The sequence below is a fragment of the Abramis brama genome (genome assembly GCF_963993115.1).
Source record: "Abramis brama genome assembly, chromosome: 25".
In the NCBI taxonomy this organism is placed as follows: Eukaryota; Metazoa; Chordata; class Actinopteri; order Cypriniformes; family Leuciscidae; genus Abramis; species Abramis brama.
In genome coordinates, this window is record NC_139987.1 from 756701 (window position 1) to 768776 (window position 12076).

General features: G+C 40.7%; 1 protein-coding gene across 1 annotated transcript in view; it reads left to right on the forward strand.

Moving 5' to 3' along the window:
- The window catches only part of megf10 (multiple EGF-like-domains 10), an 88800-nt gene that overhangs the window by 35151 nt on the left and 41573 nt on the right, over positions 1 to 12076 (forward strand). Inside the window, exon 6 of the mRNA XM_084103593.1 lies at positions 10821 to 11067. Coding sequence (XP_083959719.1) covers positions 10821 to 11067 — 247 coding nt within the window. The remainder of the gene's footprint in view (positions 1 to 10820; positions 11068 to 12076) is intronic.

A 12076-nucleotide genomic window follows, 5' to 3' on the forward strand; every position in this document is an offset into this window, starting at 1 on the left:
GAAGATGTGTTTCACTGGTGGAGATGTGCTGTGTTTCACTGGTGGAGATGTGCTGTGTTTCACTGGAGGAGATGTGTTTCACTGGAGGAGATGTGCTGTGTTTTACTGGAGGAGATGTGTTTCACTGGTGGAGATGTGCTGTGTTTCACTGGAGGAGATGTGTTTCACTGGTGGATATGTGCTGTGTTTCACTGGAGGAGATGTGCTGTGTTTCACTGGTGGAGATGTGCTGTGTTTCACTGGAGGAGATGATGTGCTGTGTTTCACTGGAGGAGATGTGCTGTGTTTCACTGGTGGAGATGTGCTGTGTTTCACTGGAGGAGATGTGCTGTGTTTCACTGGTGGAGATGTGCTGTGTTTCACTGGAGGAGATGATGTGCTGTGTTTCACTGGTGGAGATGATGTGCTGTGTTTCACTGGAGGAGATGATGTGCTGTGTTTCACTGGTGGAGATGTGCTGTGTTTCACTGGTGGAGATGTGCTGTGTTTCACTGGAGGAGATGTGCTGTGTTTCACTGGTGGAGATGTGCTGTGTTTCACTGGTGGAGATGTGCTGTGTTTCACTGGTGTTGTGCTGTGTTTCACTGGTGGAGATGTGCTGTATTTCACTGGTGGAGATGTGCTGTTTCACTGGAGGAGATGATGTGCTGTGTTTCACAGATGTGCTGTGTTTCACTGGTGGAGATGTGTTTCACTGGTGGAGATGTGTTTCACTGGAGGAGATGTGCTGTGTTTCACTGGTTGTGCTGTGTTTCACTGGAGGAGATGTGTTTCACTGGAGGAGATGTGCTGTGTTTCACTGGTGGAGATGTGCTGTGTTTCACTGGTGGAGATGTGCTGTGTTTCACTGGTGGAGGTGTGCTGTGTTTCACTGGTGGAGATGTGCTGTGTTTCACTGGTGGAGATGTGCTGTGTTTCACTGGAGGAGATGTGCTGTGTTTCACTGGAGGAGATGTGCTGTGTTTCACTGGTGGAGATGTGCTGTGTTTCACTGGAGGAGATGATGTGCTGTGTTTCACTGGAGGAGATGTGCTGTGTTTCACTGGAGGAGATGTGCTGTGTTTCACTGGTGGAGATGATGTGCTGTGTTTCACTGGAGGATATGTGCTGTGTTTCACTGGTGGAGATGATGTGCTGTGTTTCACTGGAGGAGATGTGCTGTGTTTCACTGGTGGAGATGTGCTGTGTTTCACTGGAGGAGATGTGCTGTGTTTCACTGGTGGAGATGTGCTGTGTTTCACTGGAGGAGATGTGCTGTGTTTCACTGGTGGAGATATGCTGTGTTTCACTGGAGGAGATGTGCTGTGTTTCACTGGAGGAGATGTGCTGTGTTTCACTGGTGGAGATGTGCTGTGTTTCACTGGAGGAGATGATGTGCTGTGTTTCACTGGTGGAGATGTGCTGTGTTTCACTGGAGGAGATGTGCTGTGTTTCACTGGAGGAGATGTGCTGTGTTTCACTGGAGGAGATGTGCTGTGTTTCACTGGTGGAGATGTGCTGTGTTTCACAGATGTGCTGTGTTTCACTGGTGGAGATGTGCTGTGTTTCACTGGTGGAGATGTGCTGTGTTTCACTGGAGGAGATGTGCTGTGTTTCACTGGTGGAGGTGTGCTGTGTTTCACAGATGTGCTGTGTTTCACTGGTGGATATGTGCTGTGTTTCACTGGAGGAGATGATGTGCTGTGTTTCACTGGTGGAGATGTGCTGTGTTTCACTGGAGGAGATGTGCTGTGTTTCACTGGTGGAGATATGCTGTGTTTCACTGGAGGAGATGTGCTGTGTTTCACTGGAGGAGATGTGCTGTGTTTCACTGGTGGAGATGTGCTGTGTTTCACTGGAGGAGATGATGTGCTGTGTTTCACTGGTGGAGATGTGCTGTGTTTCACTGGAGGAGATGTGCTGTGTTTCACTGGAGGAGATGTGCTGTGTTTCACTGGAGGAGATGTGCTGTGTTTCACTGGTGGAGATGTGCTGTGTTTCACAGATGTGCTGTGTTTCACTGGTGGAGATGTGCTGTGTTTCACTGGTGGAGATGTGCTGTGTTTCACTGGAGGAGATGTGCTGTGTTTCACTGGTGGAGATGTGCTGTGTTTCACTGGTGGAGATGTGCTGTGTTTCACTGGTGGAGATGTGCTGTGTTTCACTGGAGGAGATGTGCTGTGTTTCACTGGTGGAGATGTGCTGTGTTTCACTGGTGGAGATGTGCTGTGTTTCACTGGAGGAGATGTGCTGTGTTTCACTGGAGGAGATGTGCTGTGTTTCACTGGAGGAGATGTGCTGTGTTTCACTGGTGGAGATGTGCTGTGTTTCACTGGAGGAGATGATGTGCTGTGTTTCACTGGAGGAGATGTGCTGTGTTTCACTGGAGGAGATGTGCTGTGTTTCACTGGTGGATATGATGTGCTGTGTTTCACTGGAGGATATGTGCTGTGTTTCACTGGTGGAGATGTGCTGTGTTTCACTGGTGGTGTTGTGCTGTGTTTCACTGGAGGAGATGTGCTGTGTTTCACTGGTGGAGATGATGTGCTGTGTTTCACTGGAGGAGATGTGCTGTGTTTCACTGGTGGAGATGTGCTGTGTTTCACTGGAGGAGATGTGCTGTGTTTCACTGGTGGAGGTGTGCTGTGTTTCACAGATGTGCTGTGTTTCACTGGTGGATATGTGCTGTGTTTCACTGGAGGAGATGATGTGCTGTGTTTCACTGGTGGAGATGTGCTGTGTTTCACTGGAGGAGATGTGCTGTGTTTCACTGGTGGAGATATGCTGTGTTTCACTGGAGGAGATGTGCTGTGTTTCACTGGAGGAGATGTGCTGTGTTTCACTGGTGGAGATGTGCTGTGTTTCACTGGAGGAGATGTGCTGTGTTTCACTGGAGGAGATGTGCTGTGTTTCACTGGAGGAGATGTGCTGTGTTTCACTGGTGGAGATGTGCTGTTTCTCACAGATGTGCTGTGTTTCACTGGTGGAGATGTGCTGTGTTTCACTGGTGGAGATGTGCTGTGTTTCACAGATGTGCTGTGTTTCACTGGTGGAGATGTGCTGTGTTTCACTGGTGGAGATGTGCTGTGTTTCACAGATGTGCTGTGTTTCACTGGTGGATATGTGCTGTGTTTCACTGGAGGAGATGATGTGCTGTGTTTCACTGGAGGAGATGTGCTGTGTTTCACTGGTGGAGATGTGCTGTGTTTCACAGATGTGCTGTGTTTCACTGGTGGAGATGATGTGCTGTGTTTCACTGGTGGAGATGTGCTGTGTTTCACTGGTGGAGATGTGCTGTGTTTCACTGGAGGAGATGTGCTGTGTTTCACTGGTGGAGATGTGCTGTGTTTCACTGGAGGAGATGTGCTGTGTTTCACTGGAGGAGATGTGCTGTGTTTCACTGGTGGAGATGATGTGCTGTGTTTCACTGGAGGAGATGATGTGCTGTGTTTCACTGGTGGAGATGATGTGCTGTGTTTCACTGGAGGAGATGATGTGCTATGTTTCACTGGTGGAGATGTGCTGTGTTTCACTGGAGGAGATGTGCTGTGTTTCACTGGAGGAGATGTGCCGTGTTTCACTGGAGGAGATGTGCCGTGTTTCACTGGAGGAGATGTGCCGTGTTTCACTGGAGGAGATGTGCTGTGTTTCACTGGAGGAGATGTGCTGTGTTTCACTAGAGGAGATGTGCTGTGTTTCACTGGAGGAGATGTGCTGTGTTTCACTGGAGGAGATGTGCTGTGTTTCACTGGAGGAGATGTGCTGTGTTTCACTGGAGAAGATGTGTTTCACTGGTGGAGATGTGCTGTGTTTCACTGGAGGAGATGTGCCGTGTTTCACTGGAGGAGATGTGCCGTGTTTCACTGGAGGAGATGTGCTGTGTTTCACTAGAGGAGATGTGCTGTGTTTCACTGCTGCATTACAGTATATCTCTGCAGTGGTTTGAGCGTCTCAGTGATTGGTGTTGTGAAGTGAGTCTGTGCAAGAGACACACAGTTTCATGCTTCCAGATCTAGATGGCAATGTTCTCATTTACTCAACGCCAGTTAGCTAAAGCAGTGCTGGTCTCCTGGACGCATGGTTGAAACACTTTGTGAGTGAAGCTTTGACACAAAAGGGTTTGTGATATTGTGACGTTCAGTTCATGCATTGAAGTTTTCCAATTGAGCAAATGAAAGGAATGTCTCTTGGACATTTGACTGGTGTGCAGCGTGAGTTTGTAATGGATGAGAGGATGTTGAATAGACCCCTTTTGCGCCGACGTCACAGTTACGTCACAGCGCTAGCTGGAGGCAAAACAGAGTGAAAACTGGAGGCGGACAATACAAAACAGCACAGATTCGACTACATAATAAGGAGCTTAAATTACTATTATTTTTATTAATACATCTTGTTGTGTTGTTGGGTTCTAGAATCGACGGAGTACAGGCTCCAATTTTACATTTTATCGCATAATGTTTTCTAAATGATTGTGATTATTTGTGAATCATCTATGATTGTTGTTTTGATTGATTGGGACTAGACTTTTTGAAGAACTTGGTAAGAAAGGGTAATCAAAATACATAGTTAAAAAATGAATATGCTGCATCTGGAATTTTTATGTAAAGAAAATATTCACATAATTAAAATTGCACCGTAATGTCACTCTTTACATTGTCGTCTTCTGTCTGGCCTTGGCGCTGGCTAGGCAGAACTGCGGATTGTAAGTTACCACACAAGTCTTGTATGTGACCATTCAGCACATAGTTATAGGCATCTAAAGATGTATATGCCCTCAGTTTCTCTTTACGCTCAGTTTCTCTATCGGGCAGGTGTAGAGCAGACTTCTCAACCGGAGGTAGCGTTAACGTTAATCCTGTCAGATCGTCCATCCATTAACTGAGTGTACGGGTCGGCCAATCTGGTTCCGTCCGTTAAAATGAACTTTTGCAAATAACAATCCCTGGACAGTGAGTGACCTTGCACATTAAGATAAAATTGGATTTTCTCCAGTCATTGTTAAAAAACAAGCTAACAACCCATATGGAAAAGGTTTGCTAAAAACATCTGTGATTCTTATATGTTCCAACAGAATATTGTAAGGGACATATATGCTGCAAAAACCACATATATAAATTGCATAATATTAATGTATTTTTAATCATATATGTCATATATGTCCTACATACAACTAAAGCCATATAGATTTTCATGATGTAAAAACATAGGAAAATAATGCTAATTTAATATGAATGTCCAGCATGGACGTGTATAAAACACAGTGCACTTTACCAATCAGTATAAGGCTGTACTTCACTCATGCTTGCTCTTATCTTGTCCTAAGTATATGCCTGTAGTCAATCATACTGTATAATCAGCCTTAGATGAAACACATTTAAACTACACAAGCACACATTTTAATTACAAAATTATTTATTAGAGTATATTCTAAAAGATACATTTGCATATTTCACATATCAGTAGTTTTCATTTTAAATCCTGCATCACCAGATTTCATTTTCATTTGTGACAATTTCTCTAAACTTTATCACAGAACAACTATGGTATACAACAGTTCTATTCTTAACCTACAAACATAAAACTTTCCTAAATGTCGAAGTGATTCTTATGCGTATCACTCTAAAAAATAATTCAGTGGCTTAGTAAATATCACAGTAATAATTAACTTTATTAACTTAATAAAATCTCCGAATATCATTTACTTGATAGTTTGAGTTGAACATACCGAAATAATTGATTAAAACTCCAACAATTAATTTTGTCTAATTTTAGTCTAAGGTTTAGAGGAAATAAAAAAGTTAATATTACTGGCATATAAACACAGTTAATAGTACTCATAAATATTTGTTTCTAAATGCCCCCCCCCCCCCCCCCCCCCACAATTATTATTTACTTATATTTACTCAGTTAATACAGTGCATGTAATGGATTTCACTGCTTAATCTAGGCTAATCAGTATTCTAAGTGTAAAAATGTTTCACCAAAAAAATTAGTAAATCATATTAAAAGTTTTTAGAGTGCATCACCACCAGAGTTCATGTCACATATACAAAAACATATTCCAGCCAATTTTCAACATTTTAATCACTGTTCTAGAAACATGTTTGACTCAACTTTGTTCATTTGCAATAATATGTTATGATTTGTTTTGTTCACAAACAACAGGCCCAGACAGTTCACAATTAATGTAAATACACAGTGTTACAGTGTCATTGCTTTTCAACTGCTCTTTCAAATCCTTTAGGAAAATAACAGTCTTCATAAAGGTCAGTGATACTCTGACAGTAATCCTCAAACCGGCTTCTGCACTGTACAATTTAAAAATTTTGCCAACTGCATATAAGTGAATCAGATGTTGGTCATCAAAACATGAAATCTGTATGAAACACATAAACAAATGACACAAAATGTATGTGTATAAATTTTATATGACTTTAATTTGACTAGTATATGATTCAATATAAGAACTTTAAATGATTTATATATGAATTTTATATGAGTTTTATATATTTCTACTAATACCATACACATTTGCATACTTTTGTCATGTAAAACTCATATAAGTCTTTTAACAGTAGTCATATATAACGCAAAAATCCCCTACAAGTTTTATGTGTGCTATTTAGTATGAAAGTGGCCACAATCGGTCTGATTTTGTATAAGACATGTATGGGCCTTACATGTATATGAACCATGCAGGTTTGTTTCATATGGGAAAACTGGCAAACTAACGTTAGTGAAGCAGCCAGCGGGATCTTTCTGCCTCCAGCTAAGCCCTGCCCACACAAATACGTCACCATGTTAACCAACTGTAAAAGGGTCTATAGAGTCGATGTGGACAACCGTGATGTTGAACTGGGTCACGGTTCACTAAAGCACTCTAGTAAGATTTGCCTGAAGAAACCGAATGTAGGTTTCAGGAAGGTTTGAGGTCGTGTGGAAGACATCACAGGCCTGACATACAGAAGATAAAACACTAATATTTTCATTTGAAAGTCAGATTTGAACTCAAGCGGGGGAATTAGGGTAATCTGGGAAACCTAAGCTGATCACAGTAAATGCTAAAAGTACAAATGTCTCGAATTACCCTCAGAATATTAACACAGGGTTCATGGAAAGCCTGGAAGTAGCAGGGATTTAGTCTGTGGATAAATACAATCTTAAAAGTCTTTGTAATAGTGAGTTCATAGCTTTCTGCTTTCAGAGCAGTGATGTAAGAAGTCCTGTACTTGGTGGATCTCTGATAATATATCCCATCATACACCTGACACAATGTGTGTACAAACAAGCTCAAATGAGCCTAATGCAACTTTTCATCAAGAAAAAGAAGATCTTAGAAAAAGAGACTCCAGTGTTGTTGTTATCATTCTCAAACGACTAGCATCTCTTATTCTAAAATAACATTGTTCAGTCTTTTTGACACATTTACAAAAGCCAAACATGCATGAGTCAGATTATTCATTCTTATATCCAGGAGTGGACAGCTGTGTCATGCTTAAACTAACTCAGCGAACACATGAATGGTCATCGGTCTCTTTAGTGTCCGTCAAGTGAGTTCAGTTTGTGTGAGCAGTGGAAGCTCATTACATCATCACATGTTGTTCTTGTGTATATGAGTTGGTTCATTTGCAGTGGAATGTGTTTGTTTCTCTGAGCATTAATACACAGCTGTTTGATTATGAACTTCCTGCCTCATATTTTCCTAACGCTGTGGCCGGAGCGAGAGGGTCTCCGGACTGCAGATGTGGCTGTAGTGTCTCGGTGTTTAATGATGGAACTGAAACCGTCAGTCTAATCATCATACAGAGTGATGTCATTTAGATTTGATTTTAGCTGGTTTATGATTGGACACATTCAGGGTGTGGGTTGTTTGGGATTTGTTCATTTTATATCCCTGGAAGTAATTTGTTTCATCCCTGCTTCTGTTCAGATGCATTAGACATTTCTGACAGCATATTAAAACAGCTCAGGTTACGTCACTGTCGTTTTGGGGAACGCCTAATCTATCGATATTATCTATATCAGCACAGTGCACTGTCACTGCCACCACCACCCTTTCATGAGACCAAAAGACATTTTCATTTTAAGTAATGTTATAGATGTTATGCCCAGCGTTCCAAGCAGCCTAGTAAAATGTCTGTGACATAACATTTAAAAAACATTAGACAAATGTCCAACAAAAACATTTACAAAAACATTCCATGAACAATGTATAAATAAAGTTTTTATGCCAAAATTTAGCGAACATTATTAAAGACCAGGGGCCTCATGTATCAATCTTGCGTACGCACAAAAACTTTGCGTACGCCAGCTTTCACGCTCACGGTCGTATGTACTAACAGTGAAATTAACGCGAGAATGTGCGTTCCTCCACGCCAATTTCATGTCTGGCGTACGTACATTTCTCATTGTTTTTGTCCGTTGGCGACTCTTACAGGCAATGAAGTGAAGTTGCAAACATTACACAACGAATGGTTCTACAAGTCTATCGCACCACCACCTGTGGGAAGCATTGCTATTAATTTGCAATTTATAAAATAAATGACATATATTGTCACACGAGCCTTATGGAAATATTCTATCAATTATGCAATTAAGTAAGAACATATAAAAGCATATGCAAATTGATACAACCCTTAGTCTATGGCAATGACAGCTTTGGTTTAATGTCCACCTTTATAGACCATTTCTTTTTAAGGTCATTTAGGGTAGACTGTGTACAGTTGAGACATGTGTACAGTTGAGACACCTTAAATAACTTGCGTTCGCAGCAAGCACAAGTTGTGATTTTTGCTGTGCACGTGCGTATTAGTGTCCTCTTTGATCGTGGGAAATTTGAACAACGGACGCATCTCCGATCCGAAGAAATCGGAAAAAGTTTTTTTTTCTAAGATATGACGTTCACTTCACCATGCACTCTCCACAATGAATAGCTTATTATCCTTATGTGACTGTTAAACGTAACTGGTATCACCACAAACGTTATTCTGTACCCTAAAAACTGGCATATTCCATGGTATTGTGTCATGCATGAGAAATGTGCGAGGTGGCCAGCGGGGGATAGTTGAGACACATACTGTTCCCCCGATAGAGTTCTATTAGGAAACACACTGTTTAGTTGTTCAGTGTTATGATAACAGGTTAAACGTCTTAATAAGCCAGCATAGGACGCAAATGAAAATAAAATTTGATATTTGTGATATTTAAACTGTGTATTATTAATAAATATTGTTTCATATCTTGTTCCTGCTTTATACATTTTAACCAGTGCTAATTTAAATAAAATGAATGAATATAAATGGTTGAATAAACAAAAATGTTGCCCAATTGTTATTTTCTTTATTTGTCTTTATTTTTTATATTTACAATGAATGGTTAGTTACCTTCACATCATTAGAAATGGGTGTCTCAACTGTACCACATATTGGTACAGTTGAGACAAAGTTGAGACAAAAAGCACCTTATTTTTATGAGCTAATTGTGGAAAATATAAACTAGGGTATTATTGATTGATAATATCTTAGTCTACAAGCTAATGAAATGTAATGTGGCGTGTCATGTGGAAATTCACTTCTTTTCAGTGTCTATTTTTGTGTGAAAAATCAAATCTCAACTGTACTCAGTCTACTCTACAGTGCGACTTTCAGATCCCACCGCATTGACAGCATCAGCCAAACTCTCCCACTCATATTTTTTCCTTTTGTTATTAATTCCAGAGGACAAAGTTCCAATTTTTTTTTTTTTTCGTTTCTACCTCCGATAGTAGCACCTCCAATTCACTTTCTGTAAAGTTTCGTTTCTTGCCGCCATTTTCTTACTGCTTTCTTTTGCCAAAGTGGACTCATTACCATATTTAAATTAGTTTAATTAAGGGAGGAGACTGGGTGGGGCGTTGTGCTCGTGCATGTGCGCTCAATTTTACGTTAACTGGGATGTACAAAGAGAATATGCGTGGGATCCTTCGTACGCAGAGATTCATACATCTGTTTTTTTTTGTGCGTACGCACATTTACAGCTTTGTCCGTACGCAATGTTTTAGTATGAATTCAACGTAAGTCTTTGTACATGAGGCCCCAGATAGTTCTGAACAAACGTTCTATTAATGTTACTGGAAATTCATTTGTCCATAACTTTGAGAGAACCTTGCAGAACGTGCTGAAAATATTTCCTGTTAGCTTGGATAATAAAAATGTGTGGGGAAAGATGGCTGAAATGCTTGACAGCTTATGTACCTCAGGGTAAATTGTACAAATACATTTATAGTCAGTAAGTTATTACTTAATTTTTTTTAAACTTTAGTTAATTCAATAACACTGTATTTCTACATCTTTTAAATTTTTTAAATTCATTGATGACATTCTTGTTTAAATATCCAGAGGACGTGATATATGTGAAATATATGATTTAGTGCTGTATATTGGTGTCATACACTGCATTAGCTTTAGGATGACTCCAGATTCTGCATGATTGACTCCTTGAAACATCTACAGTCTCGCTAATGATTTGCATTACTTGACAGATGAACTGATTATTAAAATGAACACATTTACTGAACACTGATGTCTTGTCACAGTGCTTGTCCTCTTTCTTTATGCATATGTATAGCTGCTGTTACAGTGTAAAGACAGTGCTGTGTCTCACACACACACATTAAAGCAGCTCTGATGCAGCATTTCATTCACAAACAATCCAAGACTGATGTTGAACTTCGCTCAGACAACTATGCTGCTGATCTTTCCTTCAGCGACTGATCAAATCTCTGCTGGCCGATGCTGTATTTTCCACGTCTAGATGTTTTCTGTGTCAGAAGTGCAGCTGTGTGTGTGTGTGTGTGTGTGCAGCGTGTGATGGCGAGCACTGGGGTCCGCACTGCCGGAGCCGCTGTCAGTGCCAGAACGAGGCGCTGTGTAACCCCATCAGCGGAGCCTGCCTCTGTGCGCCGGGACACCGCGGCTGGCGCTGCGAGGACCTCTGTGAGCGCCACACCTACGGCAACGGCTGCCAGCAGAAGTGCCTGTGCCAGAACAACGCCACATGCCACCACATCACAGGGGAGTGTGTGTGCAGCCCAGGGTACACCGGAGCATTGTGAGTTCACCTGCGACAGCCGTCAAGCGGCGCTAGCAACACCAAGCTCATGGGTTTGAATCCCAGGGAATACTTACTTACTTTACTTACTTTTATACTTTATTGTCAGACAAGTCTGAAATTTTTCTTGCATAACAGTGTCTATGTTTACAACATCCAACATACATTCTACATCAACATACACTGAAACCTCACACATTATGCATTCAGTACAACACTTATGCATCTACAACACCTTCACAATACTCTTGATTTCTTTTTTTTTCTTTTTTTTGCAGTGCAAAACAGTATTTTATTATTATTATTTTATTTTTTACAATAACACAACACAGTGGTACCGGTATCTCATAACAGCACGTAAAGCCATATAAGCTATATCATCTTACAATCTTTGGATATATATGTTCATACATAAGCATATAAAATGCAAAAACAAAATAATTATAATAAAAATAAAAATACAATAGGGCATATCAAAGTAAATAAATAACAGGGACATTTTATAGACCAGTAATCAAAAGGATATATCAGTCACTAAACATCTTCCAGAAAGTTCCACAGAGAAGACCAGGTGCGCCAGAAAACATCAGATCTTTGGGGATACACTGCTCTACAGTAATTTGAAAGTGATTGCAGTACCAGTTTTGGCCACAATCTTACATACGGTTCCTTTAAGTATTTTTGTTCAACGCTAAGTTAGCCTGGTGCACAAAAGAGTGTTTCAACCTCACTTTGTTAAATCTGGGGACTCTATACCTCCGCTTTGATGGTAGTAGTTCAAACTCATTATGCAAGATATGCATAGGGTTAGAAGCTATATTATTAGCCAGCCTTAGCAAATTGTTATGATAGGCTGAATCATAAAGCTTCTCAAGAGGCTGACCTACAATCTTTGAGCAAATTTTTAATTGATTAAACAACTCTTATACTCTCAAATAGAGTTGCAATATTGCAGTATACTCATTATCACAGACCTTAAGAACAACAGAAGAATCTGTTTTCTTACTCC